Source organism: Magnolia sinica, chromosome 12 (genome assembly GCF_029962835.1).
Source record: "Magnolia sinica isolate HGM2019 chromosome 12, MsV1, whole genome shotgun sequence".
In the NCBI taxonomy this organism is placed as follows: Eukaryota; Viridiplantae; Streptophyta; class Magnoliopsida; order Magnoliales; family Magnoliaceae; genus Magnolia; species Magnolia sinica.
The window spans coordinates 20719783-20737678 of NC_080584.1; the positions used below are offsets into that span (position 1 = coordinate 20719783).

General features: G+C 40.6%; 1 protein-coding gene across 1 annotated transcript; it reads right to left on the reverse strand.

Moving 5' to 3' along the window:
- Positions 1-189: 189 nt before the first annotated feature.
- On the reverse strand, positions 190-11728 carry LOC131221081 (protein ROOT INITIATION DEFECTIVE 3-like). Its single transcript, XM_058216191.1, has 2 exons — positions 11584-11728; positions 190-1581 (listed from the first exon to the last, which is right to left on the reverse strand). The coding sequence occupies exon 2, from the start codon at positions 1557-1559 to the stop codon at positions 291-293; it is 1269 nt and encodes a 422-aa protein (XP_058072174.1). The 5' UTR covers positions 1560-1581; positions 11584-11728; the 3' UTR covers positions 190-290.
- Between the last annotated feature and the right edge of the window lie 6168 nt (positions 11729-17896).

Sequence of the window (17896 nt, forward strand, 5' to 3'; positions counted from 1 at the left end):
AGGTCTGATTACAAATTCATTCAATATTTCCTAGGTTTAAGTGGACCATTAAAATCCCCATTGTCCTCGTCTTAATGCAGAGTTGGCAAAGATAGATTATGAGACACTTCAGGAGTCATTATATATTACATAAATATTTTATGGTAAAAAACATCCTATACTTTTAAATAATGCAAAATTTTAGTCATATGAAAAATTATTTAAGTACAATCTTTAAACAAATAATACTTTTAACTATGTTTTGTGTACATGAACAAAAGATAGTTCTTCCCTTAGCTTTAATTACAACCTCACTTAGCTTCGTTGAGGAAGAGGGTCAACAATCTCTCATACGTACCAATTGCTCCTTCAAGCGTCTCAATAGCCCTCCTCCTATCCTTCACCACTACACCCAAACACTCTTCCATCTCCATCACCTCCTTCACTGGACGCTGTTGCTTAGCTATCTCCCTACCTGAAAATCCTCCAAAATCATCACCAGCTCGCACCACAGCCCCATCATTGCGGCGGATATTGAAGCCACTATTGCTACTTGCAATTCCTTTCGCCACCACAAGATCACTGATGCCATTGCTTCTCTCTTGCCCAACAACCCTAATCACCTTACCACTCTCCACCTCCCACACCTTAATGCTCCCGTCTTCCGAAGCCGACACGAGACATTGATCTTGGTTTGCCATTGCCAATGCTGTCACAGCCCCATTGTGCTCTTGGGCCCACGTCGCCACCTCTACGTCTGCATCTCTATCTGTACTCAATTGTCTCCTCCTACTCACCACCTTCAATTTTCCAACATACACCCTCCCATCGGCCCCACCGGCGTAAAACTCCGACATTGTGGGGTCCATCGCCACACACCAAATCACGCATGGGAACCGCACGGTACGCATGTGAGCGCCGCTCGCCAGGCTCCAAAACTTGCAAGTGCAATCTAACGAGCAAGAAACTATTGTTGTATTGCATCCAACTACGCTCGACTCGATAGCTGTTACCGATGAAGAATGCGCAGGAAAGTGGTGCAACGCCAGCTGAGAGATGCTAGAATTATCTTCCGACGGGGTGGTGGCTGTCGAATCTAAGAGCTGCATGATTGAGAGTACCGCAATCGCACCATCATCCCCACCAGAGATAAGGAGAGATCCATCAACCTCACTATTGATTTTGAGGCATGTGATGGGTCGACGGTGTATGGTAGATGAACGGAGGAGATCACCTGAGGGAAGAGAGAGGGTGTGAATTTGGCCAGAGAGGCCACCACAGAAGAGGTATAAGCCATCAGGTGTGGCGGCAAGCGGTGCGACTGGTTCGGGGACGGGTAGGTGACGGAAAGGCGCAGAGGACCACCAGTTGTAGAGGCAAATCATAGAAGAGGATGTGGTGGTGGAAGGGATGTGGGAGGTGGCAATCAATGTCTTTCCAGCGAGGGTGAGACCCTTGCGTGGGGATGATCGGCTGCCGTTGGAGAAGTAGGCCAAAGCATTGCCTGTATTTGCATCATAGGCCGTGATGGGGCCCTCTGGAGAGCTTGCAAGAAAGATTTCCCAGCTAGATGAAGCCATTTTTCCTGGCCGAATCTTGTTTCTAGTCACAAGAAGGTTGCATTTTATATCTAAATAATTTAAATATGAATAGGAAAATTATAATCATAACCTCAGTGTTAAAATGCATTCGGTCTACCATCAAGCCATATGGGTTGGATCACCAATATAAGTACAGTTACATTACCTATGATGATATGCAGGCACCTAAAAATTTTAGACATGACATATATAAAATTGGTTGAACAATCTTAACATTTAATTCATGAACACTTCCTTTTGGAAATGTGATGGTTATTTTTTATTTTTAAGTGTATAATCTAAAACCGGTAAAAAAACATAATGGTCAATATACGCCCATGAAATGTGAGGCTCACTGTGTATGGTACATTCAATCTATCCATCTTGTACTTCCCTTTTGCTCCTATATGACCCTAAAAAAAACTTGTTCATTATCAAATGGACCTCACGCGGGAAGGATAAGATGCCCACGATTAAAAACTTTTAGATTGCATTTGAGGCCCAATTTGATAAGTGGAAGACATCCAATCTATTTGGTGTGTGCGTGCTTTAACGTTAGGACCCTTAAAAAACAAAAAATAAAAATAAAAAATAAAAAAAATAAAATCTCTTATGCGATTTGTAGATTTTAGAAGGTTCACTGCCCAAGCTCTATGGTATAAATACCTACTTTATTCATTGTAATCATTTTACAAGCTAACCAAACATACAATCAATTTACCTGTAAACAGAGTATCACTTAAAAGACAAACTGATCTTTTAAGGTGTAATTTATTTACAGCTAGAAAAATTAAAGGCAGCCGAATGACTCCTAAGCGATTTTGGTAGCAATTTTATATTACTCTGACGCAGGGATGAACGTGATGAGGATAACTACTCCGAATCCACGGAGCTTCTCTGGACTCCTCACAGAGACTTCTCGAATCCACGAGGAAAAGAAAGCAGAAAATAGAAATAAATTCTAAGAAATTCGAAGTTGATTAATTGGTTGATAAAAACGAGTTCACAACCCTTTAAATAGGGGTACCAAGCAATAAGAAAGAAATCAGAAGCAAACTAAAATTAAAACTCCTACAAATTCGCAACTTACTATAAATAGTAAATTTACTTTTTATAGTAAGTTTCATATGTGGCTTAACCACGTTATTCTCCTAATTATTCTAAGCACTTTTCATGTTGGACACAACTCCTAAATCCCAACGAATGAAGAGTTATAATCAAATTAAAACTTACTATTTATAGTAAAAACGGAACTAAACATGGAATTTCACCATCAATAGGATGGAATCTCGCAAATTTTGGCATGGGCAACCTGGCATAGCCAGGTTGGTTGGCTAAATTAGCTCGTTCTACCCCAAAATCATATATGGTGCGTTGAGTAACTTATTCCAATTTGCGAGATATGCCTATTTTATGGTTCTGACGGTCTTGATGATTTCTGTTTCTGATCGGGCCTTCTCTGATCCATCTTAAACATGAAAGTGTCTATGGCCCCCTCTACATCAGTCTCCTCCACTTCAAAAGAACTCGTCCTCGAGTTCTCGTGTTGCTTCGGTTCATAATACTTGGTCTGGTGCGCAGTAAAGATACCTGGATCAAAAGTTACGATCAATTTATAGTCCACATTCCTTTGGTCCAACCATGCTAGGAATGTATCTATGACACGTCCTACATCAGACCCCTTTGCTTGGAAAAAACTCGTCCTCGAGTTACTCAAGAGACTTGGTTCATGATTCTGAGATAACTTTTGATACCGATGTTTATTAACTATTTCCTTGTACATGACATTAGGCTCTTGAGTTGACACAATACATGTACTCATGCTCTCCTTGACTTGGCTAGTATGAATTAGTTCCTTCACTTCTGGCTTCAAGATTTCGCATTCCTTCTGACTATGTGGGCAATTATGCAGACTTATCCCTGTGACAAGATCAATGTGGTTTTGTATATCTCATATGGGAGATAATTTATTAGGGAGTTCACCAAGCACATTCGTCTTGAACTCCTGCAACACTGGTTTCAAATCTTCTAGGATATTCACAAGCTCCACATATTTTTTCTTTTCAACTAATGGATATATATCTTTTGTTTCCTCATATTGTCTAACAAAAACTTGTTCAGTTGTGAGAGATTGTCCCTTCACTTTAGAAGTCTTGGGTTGGTTCTCCCTTCCCATAGGAGCGAAGATAATCTTTTTACCATCTTTAATAAAAATAAATAAGTTATCCCAATCCCTATGTGTAGCATTAATATTATTTTGTCAGGGTTGACCAAGTAACATGTGGCAAGCTTCCATGTCGACCACGTCACACATTACTTCATCCTTATAATATTTACCAATGGAAAATGATATATGACATCGTTCAGTTACCTCTGTTTTGTTGACCTCCTTGATCCATCCAATCGTATATGGAGATGACTGTCTTTCTGTTTTCAGTTGTAACTTTTCCACCATTATTTTCGACACGAAATTCTCATCACTTCTGACATCGATGATCATATTGCAGACTTTTTTATATGCAGTGCACATTGTTTGAAAGATGTTGTCCTGCTGTAATTCTATTTCTACCTTTAGCATGTATAACGGCTTCCTTATGATCGAAGTAGTGGCTTGTGATTTATTATTATCTGATGGTGCTTTGCAGAAATTGGAGTTGTGTCGTACAGCGACCACAGGCGATTGAGCATAACTTTGAGCTCGGGGCGGAATTAGCGCATCCGCAATACGGTTGAGGGTTGCCTGCAGCCCTTGCATGGTCAACTAACTCTCCCGGTGGAAAGCTTCCATTTTTTTCAAAAGATAACGAATCCCTGGATCACCGTCCATAGGATTTTTGTAAGACCCGTGTCCTAATCCGTACCATTCCGTTAGCCTCCGCGGTCCTTCCAGTCAAATTTCGGCAACCTTCGCACCGTATTCGGTGTTTGCGCACGATCCTAAGCCAGGTCCCGTGCACCGACGTCGGCTTGACCCGAAAGTTGTATCATAGCGACCGCGTCGTCGCCGCGGTTCCAACGCCGTGACTTGCGCACCGAACCGATACCCAGGCAAGAAGATGCCGATCAGCGTTTATTCCGAAGAAACACCGCGCGTTGCGGATTTCGAGGGAATCTCTACGCAATAAGTCCCATCAATCAACATTTAATGCATCCCATACATCAAGTACATCACCCCATCCCCTCTTTTTTTCAAAGAATCTACCCTCCTTCCACTCACCACTCCTCTTTTCCCATTTTCAACATCCACCATACCCCTTTTTCAACTTTTCAACCCAAACCATCCCCCATCACACCTCACCCATCCTTATCACCCCTCTCTCTCTCATTTCTCATATCTCTCCAAGCAACCCCCCCAAGCCTCAAACGTCCAAGCTTCCTCTCCCTCTCAAGTGTGGTCCACCTTCCATCATCCATCTACACCCTCCCATCTCTCATCCACACCATTAATCCCCCATCATCCACCATCCAAGGCATAGGCAAGGTGCATTTGAAGCCAAGGGAGCAAGGAGAAGGAAGATAAGGTGGGTGATCCACCGTCATTTCTCCTTTTTTTTTTTGGGCCACATGTGGTGGGACCCGTTTGATGTATGCATGTATGAAATGGAGGGCCCATAGTGGCGGGGTCCCTCCTCTATCTCACCGTGTATCTCTCTCTATTTCTCTCTCTTTCCCTCTCTTTCTCTCTTCCTTAGAATGAAGTGGGCCCCACCAATATATTAAATCTACTCCATCCATCAAATAGGGAGGCCCACCTCATTTTAGGAGAGATCCCCCCCTATTTAGAGTAAATGATATATTATAATATTTTATTAATATTTATATATATGGTAGGCCATGATCATGTGGGACCTACCTTGATGAACATGGGCCACTCACGCGTGGGACCCACCATGAGGCAGTGTTTATCCAAACCGTCCAGCGTCCAGAGACGCTGGACGTAGGCATGGCTAGCAAAACAAAAAAAAAAAAAGCAAAGGAAGAAAAGGTTACTTTTTAGTGGACTGCTCATGCAGGTCCCACCTTGATGTTTGTGCTTAATCCACGCCGTCCATCCCATTCAGGGGATCATTTTAGGCGTTGAGCCTAAGGATGGGACTAATCCAATTTTTTGGTGGGCCAGAGCATACGAAAACAACTTCCTTACCGTCAAAAATCACCCTACCGTCTCTGTACTCTGAAAAATACCCAATGTTGGGCTCGTTGGGTTTGTTTTGAGACTCAGCAATTAATAGTTGGGACGGATCCACCTGATGTGGGCCCCGCACTCGAAAAACCCCAAGATCATGGATTTTCAAAAAAATATATATAAGGGCAGCGCCTGCTGCCACTGACACAGCAGCAGACGCTGCTGCGTTTTACACGGGCGGGCGGCCAAGAGGCAGGGACCCACGGCTCCATCCGTGGGCCCCACCATGATGTATATTTTGTATCCACACCGCCCATTTGGTGGGCCACTATCCGACGTGGACCCCTCTCTAAAAATCAGGCCAATCCAACGCTCGGGCGGCCCACATCACAAGAAACAGTGTGAATTGAACTCTACCATTGAAACCCTTTCTGGGTCCACAGAAGTTCCAGATCAAGCTGAAATTTGTTGTTCCCCTTCACCCCGGCCCGTGTGACCTTATGAACGGATCGGATGGAAGATAAACGCTATGGTGGGCCTCACATGGGACCCACAGTGATGCATGTGTTACATGCCCACCGTCCAGACGGACGGTGGGGCCTACTTGATGTATGTGTTCGTCCGCACCGTCCTCCTGGACGGTGGGACCCCCTCCCTGCTGCACGTGAGTGTGCACGTGTGTGCACGTGTGTATGCATGTGGGTGTGTGTGCACGTGTGTATGCATGTGGGTGTGTGTGCACTTGTGTGAGTGTGTGTGTATATACATACATACATATATATATATATATATATATATATATATATATATATATATATATATATATATATACACACATATATATGTGTATATATATATATAATATTATATTATTATTATATATAATATTGTATATATTTACATATATTAATATTATATAATATATATATATATATATGTGATGGTGGGCCTCTATGGGCCCCACCATGATGCATGTGTTGCATCTAAGTTGTTCAACCATATGGCCGTTGTTGAGGCCCACTTAATGTGTACTTGTGGCCGTTGTTGAGGCCCACCTGGATGTGTATTTGTGGCCATTATTGAGGCCCACCTTGGTATATACATAAGGCCCATGTGATTCGACCCATTTAACGTATTTAAAGGCCCATGGGTTATGGCCCATTGCAATGTACATAAGGCCCACTAATGCGGCCCACTTGATTTATATAAGGCCCATATGAGATGGCCCATTTAATGTATCTGAGAACTATGGGTCGAGGCCCAATGAGATGTATATGGTCCATTGCAATGTGTGATTTCCTATGGTTTGTGTAATGGTACTTTATGGCGGGCTATGCCTTGGGAACAATGTTGGTTTGACGTCCACATTGTAAGGATAATGTTGGTTAAATGTCCGCATTGTCACACTCCTTAAGGCCACTGATAGGTCCATACTTATACTCTGCAGGCCGTCTAGGCCCATCTCTGTGATACGCAGAGCCCATCCCTATATGCATGTTTAGTATAGATCCATGATTTATTATCATACGCATCATATGTATGACTGGTATGAGGAGTGATTGATCATAGCATATGCCTTCGGGCAGACTGTTACGAGCTCCCTGATAGGCGGAGTTGCCCTGTATGAGCGCATGGGTTACAGGATTGTTGCATGTCTGGTAAGATGATTCATGCACTTGCACTTGTATGATTGTGATTGTTGTATGCCCTAGCGACATCAAGGACATAGCCTCTACAGACACATCGTGGGTGGCTGGATTGGATACCGAAAATACTGTTTCTAGTATCGCGACGCCATAGATGTCCCTGGGTGAAAATCCCTAAACCCGATGGTACCAGAGGATGACTCCAACGTCGAGACCGAGTGGATATACGAGCGCATGAGGGCCGAATACCAGGAGGCCGCGTCTCCCACTGTGTCGTGGTTGGTTGGAAAGGAGTGTGGCCTTACTCGCCCGAGGGTAGGGGGCAATACTAGGCTGAGTTTGACCAGCTCGCGAATGGGTCCGCTATCGACGTGCCAGATAGGTATTGGCAGACTATTGGTCAGGCGGATAGTGAGGTTTCTTACGCTCACTTGGGCTATGCGGCTAAGAGAGCGACAGTGTCATTTGGAGTGTATTGAACCCCGGTGATTATCCAGAATGAGAACTGTACTGATACGTGATGAGGATTGGCATGCTTGAGTTGCATCTCGCATCGCATGGCTGTGTTATGGCCGATAGCATTCATATCTTGCACCGCATAGCCTTGGTACGGTTGATTGCATTCATGTGCTCATCACCATGATTCTGCATCACTCTGACCTTGCATTTTGAGCACGTTTATATTGCGCACATACTTACACCACCCTCTAAGCTTTCTATAAGCTTATGCACGATTGATGCGTGCAGGTGACGCCAGGACGCAGTCGCAGCCATAGTCTGGCCATAGTTGGAGCGTGCAGCCGAGCTTCTGGAGTTTTGTTTCTTTTGTTGCATTGTATTTTCCCTTTCTGCCGCATTGTACTCAAAATTTTTTGATCATAGTGGATTTTGTGGTGATGTTCTTGTGGTTATTGTTTGTGGGTTATGCTTTTGTTATGCTCATTATGAATCAGACTGATGATTTGAAACCCTCCTTGTAGTATCCCAGGATCGGAACCTGGTGAATGGGTATCGGGATCCGAGAACGGGGTTCTACGGAGGCTGTCTGCGCCGGATTCGGCGATCGGGAATTTTGTGAGCCCGGTTTCCAAGTTCGGGGCGTGACAATTTTGATTCATACCTTCATTATTTGTCATCGGCCCGAGGGGAATCCTCGCTCTGATACCAATTGACGCAGGGATGAATGTGATGAGGATAACTACTCCGAATCCACGGAGCTTCTCTGGACTCCTCACAGAGACTTCTCGAATCCACGAGGAAAAGAAAGCAGAAAATAGAAATAAATTCTAAGAAATTCGAAGTTGATTAATTGATTGATAAAAACGAGTTCACAACCCTTTAAATAGGGGTACCAAGCAATAAGAAAGAAATCAAAAGCAAACTAAAATTAAAACTCCTACAAATTCGCAACTTACTATAAATAGTAAATTTACTTTTTATAGTAAGTTTCATATGTGGCTTAACCACGTTATTCTCCTAATTATTCTAAGCACTTTTCATGTTGGACACAACTCCTAAAACCTAACGAATGAAGAGTTATAATCAAATTAAAACTTACTATTTATAGTAAAAACGGAACTAAACATGGAATTTCACCATCAATAAGATGGAATCTCGCAAATTTCACCATCAATAGGTTGGTTGGCTAAATTGGCTCGTTCTACCCCAAAATCATATATGGTACGTCGAATAACTCATTCCGGTTTGCGAGATATGCCTATTTTATGGTTCTGACGGTCTTAATGATTTCTGTCTCTGATCAGGCCTTCTCTGATCCATCTTAGACATGAAAGTGTCTACGGCCCCCTCTACATCATACTCCCACAACTTATCTTCTATATATGGGGTCCCAAATAAATGGCCATCACCTCGTGGATAGAGGGTGCGAATTAAGTGTGGCCCCGGCCTTACCCAAACATGAAACGAACCTAATAGTATATCTCATTGTCTATGCTCTGGCCCACATGTTAGTTGGATTGGCCTTTTCTTATATGATCAGAATTATCTGATGCATTAGCTAATGGGGTTGGATGCATCAACTCTGACAAAAGGATTGAGCGGACCGACCTCAATGGTGTTGACATCACCAAGTTCTATGAGCCCCACCATGATGTATATATATTATATCACACCGTCCATCTATTTTTTGAGATCATCTTATAGCATAGGCCCAAAAGTGAGGCAAACGCAAAGCTCAAGTGTACCACATAACAAAAATCAGTGGAGAATGATGTTATGCACCATTGAAACATTATTAGGGCCACAAAGGTTTTGGATCAAGCCGATGCTCTTGTTTTCCCATAATCCAATTCTGTGTGACCTTATGAATAGGTTGGATAGAAAATAAACATCATGGTGGGCCCTAGGAAGGTTTCAATGGTGGGCCTCATTGTCTCCGAGCTTTCTGTGGTGTGGTCCACTTGAGATTTGGATCTGTCTCATTTTTGTGCCCATGTCATAAAATGATCTCCAAAAATGGATGGACAGTGTGGATATAATACATACATCATGGTGGGCCCCACAAAACTTGGTGACATCAACACACCACCGAGGTAGCCCATGCGGTCCGCTTCCCATAGTTGAGGCATCCAACGCCATCAATTAATGCATCTAACAATTCTATAATACGAGAATAGGCCAATCCAACCATCAGGTGGGCCATAGCATAAATAATGAGAGATACGGTCAGGGCCACACCATGTGCTGGGTGCACTTGACCAACTGACATGATATATTTTTGTATTTACCACAATTAATAGAGCAGTAAATTGGTCAACATATGTCAAAGGATCATAAACAACCAATCAATGGAGAATCTCCGTCCCTTGCTTGCCACGAATAGAAAATAACTATTTGTTGCAATGTAATTGGGCCACATCATCCTAAATGCAACAGACTAATCACAATACAGGAAAAGAGGAAAAACCGGATTCATCAATGGATGCGTGCATCTACATCACACAAGCTGTCCAATCAAAGAGTATGATGTCAGATTGTATATCAGGCCAAGATCAAGCTCTTCCAAGGGTCCTGCTCAATGATCTCATAGATTCAATTGTCCTCATTGAAGATTTGGGCAATCCAAATGTGCAAATTAAATATCTGAACCACATTATCAAGCTTCCCATGAGGCAAATCCAAGGATCACGTGTACCACATCACAAAAATCAGTGAAGGCAATGACGCCACCATTGAAACCAGCTTCATGGATTCACGGAGGTTGATCAAGCTGATATTTGATTTTTTTTTAAAATTTTTTTTTTTTTCAAAGCTTAATTCAGGCCTGTATGACCTTATAAACAGGTTAGAGCAAATAAATATCATGGTGGACCCTAGGAAGGTTTCAATGGTGGGTCTCATTATCTCCCTTTCTTTGTGTAGTGTGGTCCACTTGAGCTTTGGATCTATCTCATTTTTTCGCCCATGTAATAAAATGATCTTGAAAAATGGCTGGATGGTGTGGATATAACACATGCATCATGTTGGGGACATCAACACTCCTCCCACACACTCTCTAAGCTTGAGAAAAAGAACGTCCTAACATGCTATTTTGGTGGCAATGTTTTTATTTATTTTTATTTTTTATTATTATTATTTTTAATTAAACAAGCACTCATGACTCATACCACAGTGGGTACTTACACCACAACGGGTGCTCGAACTCATGGCATGGTGTTCAAACTCTTGAGTCTACCAGCATAAGAAAGGACCCGATTTTGGTTTTAGTGACAGTGTGGCAAAAAAATACGCTCTTGTGAGTCTACCTGCATGAATAAGGACCCAATTTTAATTTTGGTGGCAATTTGGAAAGAAAGAAATGCAAGATGTTTTAAAGGGAAAGCAAGTCCGTGGCTCTTGTATCTTTAAAAGATTAGCATGCTCATCATTGGTTAAATAAATAAGTGCATTTAAGTTATTTTACTCACCAAAAGCACTTCTGAGTTTTTTTCATTTTTTAAAATTTTACAGCAACCATATTTTAAAATAAAATAATATTTTTCGTGAATTCACTAAAATCAGTGGATCTATTCCTCTTAGCCTTAACAAACCCAAATAAGAAATCCAAAAAAAAAAAATCATCAACAAAGAATTTTATTTTTATCATTTTAAAATTCCTACTATTTTCTACTATTTTGAAAGAAATGCATATTTATATGTATGATTTAAAGGAAGAAATGATTAGGTCTAAGTGCATGTAAGCATAATAAAAGATTCACAGAAGAAATATATATAAGATATTGCAAGTTGTTACCTCAGATTTCAAATGTTTTCTGATTCTTGAATGGCCGAATCTTGAACTTCGAAAAGGTTTTTATTTGATTTTGTAGTCAGAGCAGATATCATGTTAGAGGGCTGAAAACCCTAGTTCTGGGATTTTAAATGGTAAGAGAGTTGAGAACATGAGATAACGATGGAAACAACAAAACTCACGCCCTCTTTGTATATAATGAAGAGAAAACGTGTCAGACGGTGCGCGACGCCCTCAACTCAGCCCGTATTGGACGACTCAGAACCGGTCAGCTGACTCAAGAACGAGTAACGCCCGAGTAGTAACTCAGTATCGAGTACCTGTACGGACAATGTTTTGGGGCGACTTTGCTGGGCCTGGAACCAGCCCTGTGGGGCCCACCTAGATGTATTCGTTATATATCTACACCGTTCATCCGTTTTTCCAACTTATTTTATGGGATGATCACAAAATTTATGCGGATACAAATCTCTGGTGGACCGCACCACTGGAATCAGTGGTCATTGAACGCCCACCATTAAAAACCAGCTAGGGCCCTAAGTAATGTTTATTTTCTATCCAACCTTTTGACAAGGTCACAAAGACATAGATGAAGAGAAAACACGAATATCAGATTAATCCAAAACTTTTGTGGCCCGTAAAAAGCTTTTAGTAGTCATTCATACTGTTCCTGCTGATGTGGTTCACCTTATATTTTTATCTGCTTCATTTTCCGGTTCATGCCATAAAATGAGTTGAAAAAACAGATGGACGGCGTAGATATACGTTAAATACATCTAGGTGGGCCCCACAGTAGGGTAACATCCACGTCACAGGTTCGGGGTCCCAGCCAAGTCGCCCCCGTTAAAAAGTAAGAACGGTTGATTTGCAGCACACCCCTCACTCGTACGGCTATCTAATTTCGGTCCATCGTGATGTTTTTGTTCGATCCAAACCAAGCATCACATGGGCCCCAACATGAAGAAGGAACATCCAAAACTTAGGATGATAAAAAAAAATCTATTTGAGCAACTCTATATGAAAAATATAAGAACGTTATTAATTTAAAAAAAGAAAGAAAAATATGTCCACGAATTAGATGATAGAACTTTTCAAAAAATCTAATTTTTATAATTTTATTTGAAAATAATGGGCTCCACAATTTGGACGGTTTGATTTGAGATAACATGTGTCATGTGTATAATCTTGAGGGATTGTATACGAAGAGTCATACTCTGGCAGAGTATCCAGTACCGCCCCTTCGTTAAAAACGAAGAACGGCACATTTACAGCCACATCGCTCGTATGGTATTGTCAACCATACGACGCAGTGTTTTTTGGCACACAGTGATGTTTGTGTGCGATCCAACCGTAAATAACGTGGGACCCACAATGATAAAGTAAATATTAAAAAATAAGGGTGATCCGAATCTCACGTGGACAATACCTTAAAGGAAAATAAAACAACGGTCCTAGTTTTAAAAAAATCACTGTCCACGAATAAGAGGTTGGGATTGTTCACCAATTCAATATTTTGGAACTGTGACTTTGCAACAGTACTTTCCACAGTTGTTCGGTTTAAATGTTCTAATATATGCCACGTGTACAATTGTATGCGAATGATCTAGACTATTAATCTAACGGCTACAGTGGATTCCAATCAGGCCATCCACTAGACTGAGTACTAAAATCCGACATGCAAATATTCATCATGTTGATTTTAAGACCATCCATTTTTGGGCCATTTTCTAATGGGTCCCATTATTTGTACGGTTTGAATTTATGTACCTGTCTGTCAATGTGGATTTTGAATATGTGCATGAACATAGGTTGGTTTGTGTCCATCTCCTTGATCCTCGGATCCAAAGACTCTGATTCGGTAGCGACCCGTCCAGTACGGAGGTGGGTAGTGGTTGGTGATGGAAGGACGGGAATGGGCAGTTTTGTGGGCGGGCCTACTGTGATGTATCTATTTATCCAAGCCGTCCATCCTTTCTCTTAGATCATTTCAAGATATTTGAACAAAAATGAGGTAGATCCAACGCTTAAGATGACCACACCAAATAATAAGCTTAGGTTGCATTAAATGCACAGAACATTGAATGTAAGAATCATCTTTGGTGTGGTACTCTTGAGCATTGGATCCAACTCATTTTGATGCAAGTGCCTTAAAATGATATGAGAGAAGGGATGGACGGCGTCGATAAACACATACATCACGGTTGGCCCCGCCGCCCACAGCTGACTGTTCGTGGCCACCAGAGACGGGTGAGGGTAGTCCACGGATTTCCTGGGTTGCGAGGTTAGTAACAGGAAATCGGATTGCCTACTGAGTTACTCGGTACGCACTTATCGTACTGAGTAAACTCTGTTGGGCCCACATTGAATGTATGTGGTTTATCTACACCGTCCATCCGTTTTTTCACCTCATTTTAAGGGTTGAGCCCAAAATCGAAGCTTATCCAAATCTCAAGTGAACCATACCATAGGAAATAGTGGAAATAATGATTTCCACCGTTGAAACCTTGCTAGGCCCCACATTGATGTTTATTTGTCATTCAACCTTCTCATAAGATCACACAAACATGGATGAATAGAAAATACAAATATAAGCTTGATCCAAAACTTCTGGCCCTAAGAAATTTTCAACGTTCAATTCACACTTTTTCCTCTGGTGCAGTCCATTTTAGCTTTTTATATGCTCCATTTTAGCTTTTTATATGCTTCATTTTCGGAATAAGGCCTTAAAGTCACATGGTAAAATGTATGGACAGGTTGGATAAAACACATATATTATAGTGGACCCTACAGAGTTTACTCAGTACACAATCCACCTTCTAGTAACCGATATTGCTATGTGGGGCCACCATGATATATGTGCTATATCTAGTCTGTCCATATATTTTTCAGATCATTCTATGGCATGATCTCAAAAATAAAGAAGATCCGAATCTCAAGTGGAGCACAACACAAAAACGACTATGATGCTCTAAAGTCCATTAGTCTAGAATGAGGGAAAAGAAAAACCATATATTTAAGAGATGGTCTAAAGTCCATACAGTTGGACAATCAGTTATGGTTCACCCAGCCGGGATGACTTCAACCTTTCATGTGTGTGAGACATCCAACCTGTTCAATAGGTTGGACTTATAATGAAGAAGCCATATCCACTAATCAAGTGGACCACATTGCATGATGCTAATTAAAATGGCGGGACATTGTTTTCTATGGTGTGGCCCATCTGATGGATAGGACTAATTTTTTCAGGTGATCCTCCTAGTGACGGGTTGGATTTCACTCTCTTTTTTTCTTTTTATTTTTAAATTTAAGGATGAAAATTTATTTCACATGCACTTAATGTTAGAAGTAATCCAATGTGTGGACCATTCCTTGTGGTCCAACCAGTTCAACTTGAAGACTCTGTATCTAATACAATTAAGTGATTCTCTGTTCTACTTTCAAGGAATAATTAGGCCCTAATGCATCAGGACGTGTATAATGTTCTCCAGAGATCAGCCCAAACAATTTCGATAGCATTCAAACATCACAAAGAGCCCTGCGAAGGTTTCACTTGCAGGCATTTTTAGTCCCTCCTTTTCTGCACTACCTTTTCCTGTAGTATAGTCTGCTTGAATTTTGGATCTGCTTCATTTTTTTGGGCTCACATCTTATATGAGTAGAAAAAAAATGATAGATAGAGTAAATTTCTTACTGCCAACACAGTGGACCCACGGAACTTTCATTAACAACTTCTTGCTGGTGGAGGGCATAGAAATTCGTGTCTAAAAGAGAGCTCAAGGAAAGAGAGAGTTGAGCTCCCGAGGAGAAAGTCTGTGCACTTATATATATATATATATATATATATATATATATATATATATATATATAGAAATTTTATTAAATTATCAAAAAGTACTCTTCCTTTAGCAAAAGCACTTCTAATGTCCTTTATTCTAAGAGAAATGTTCTGGTTTTTTCAGAGCATTATAAATTATATTGCTCTAGTTGCATTGGGACAGTTAAACATTCCAATACATTGATCTAGACTACAAGTGCTTCGTACCCATTTCATGGGATACATGAAATTATCTCACCAAATTGACAAATATCAACCATTTGATCATTGAACTTTAATACAGACAGTTAAGATTATTTACACAAAAATGTATCCATTTAACAATTTTATCTATCTACTTGTTAAGCCTCATCATGGATTACATATGAGATTCTAAAGAATTAGTTTTGTTAGGCAATTGTAACAATCCCATACATGGGTGGTAAAAAGTATGGCCATAGAAAATAAAGCCAAATTAAGGATGGTTGGATCAATCGATTGGAGTGACTATTGCATGCTAGCCCATGAAATTTGGTCTGAACTCAGTGGACAAATCTGATCAGTCTATTAGGATGTTTAAGCATTCCAATGCCATTAGAATCACTATAACTAATAGTTCTACGAGAGCTCCATTTTTTTTTTTTTTTAAACGGTGGGTTCCACCGTTACATATGGTGTGGCCCACATAAGCTGTGGATGGCCCTCATTTTCGAGCACATGCTGTAACTTTGATTGGCAAGACTAATGAACATTATGGATTTGTCACGTGATTGGCAACTAGCTGCTGCACTTTCCAAGTTCAGAATCGACCAACAAAATCAATCCAAGCTTCAATCTATTGAGTCCACAAGCTTTGTACGGTCTATAAGAACCATCCACAGCTGTCAATGTTTCAAAATGCATCAATCTAGATTCTGACATGATCGTATTCTTCATCTACACTACCACCGTCTGATATATGTAAACTAGCATTACGGTAAGTAAATCCTTCCATGGAGCCTATTAAAATTAGATTTGACCATTAATTAATATCCACGATCTTAGTATGTATATTTACATCCTATAATAGGTAAATTGTTTCCCAGATAGTTAATCTGAAAGCAATGTATAGTTGTAATATAAGCAACTCACTGAGTCAATTAGCTAGTTATTATTCATTTATTTTCAGAAGTTTTTGTACAGATAAAAACCTTAATTATGAGAATTGTATTGGAACCATATGTAAATCTTATCTGATCGAACCAATTCTAGCATACAAATTCAATTTTATTCATGATCGTTGCATCGAATTAGAATTATAGCAGACTTTGATATTCAGAAAATAATCCTACAAAAATTCATATCTATATCAGAGTGTTTTACCATCACAACAGGTAGGTGATCATTCCCGATTGAAAAATCCATAAGTAATTACCTCATATGATCTAGATATTGAGATATTCTTGATTTAATTGAATCAATGCAAATATTATATATATACTTCCCTTTAATATTATCTAGTGGTGATAATGATGATTCATTATGTGAACATAGACACTATATTTGTCATATTTCCTTGTAAGTTAGATTGTAACATCTCGGAAAAATCCTTACAAGGACCCGAGTACCACCTCTGGCAAAAATCACTAAGGATTGTATTCTGTGAAAATTAGACGAAAGTTAATTAAGTACTAAACTAAATTAATCGGTGGATTAGCTTGAACTACTATCTATACAAACGGCAGGACCCAAAACCATCAAAATCGTTGACTCAACATTACTTAAAAACCTAAGAGGAATCCTAAAAGTCAGTCACTCTCGGGAGCACATTGAAACTCTGTATCGGACCTGGACCGCACGTTGGAAGTCTGATGACCACGAAACTATAAGGTTATGACCGTTTTATGGGGCTTGACAACCATTACAGGAATTGAGCCCAGATGGTGTCCCGAAACACACAATTTGAGCTCTAAGCGAAGTGTGTGAGAAACGCCAATATCCTTAGAAAAAGTATTGAAACTTAAGTGAATTGGACCATTGGCTTGCGGGCGAAATTGAAGACTTCGGACCGTTAGATTCTGACCGAACTTCACCCATGGAACAGGAAAATTTTCCTGCACATATCTGTATATTTGTGGCCCTGATCGAGTGACAACAACCATTGATCTAATACAGGTCCGTCACGGTTGATCGGCCTATCCAAACGTGTGAAATCGCATCCTGGCTTAGATCCATTGTTAGGGAACTTATTCTGTGACATAGACAGGTAATGGACCCCTCAAATGAGCCATATTCGACAGAAACAGTCGCCCTTTGGCTATAATCTAAGTATACCATGGCCCTGGGACCATTTACACCAATTCTGGGCCTATATAATGCCCTTAAACTACCGCATTTCTATTCCATACGAATTTCTCTAACCTCAGGAGAGAAAAGAGAGAAAAGAAGAGAAAAGAGTGAGGAGAAGAGAGAGAGTTCAGGAGATCATTACCGGGATTCACTCACACTAGTCCTCAAGCTGAT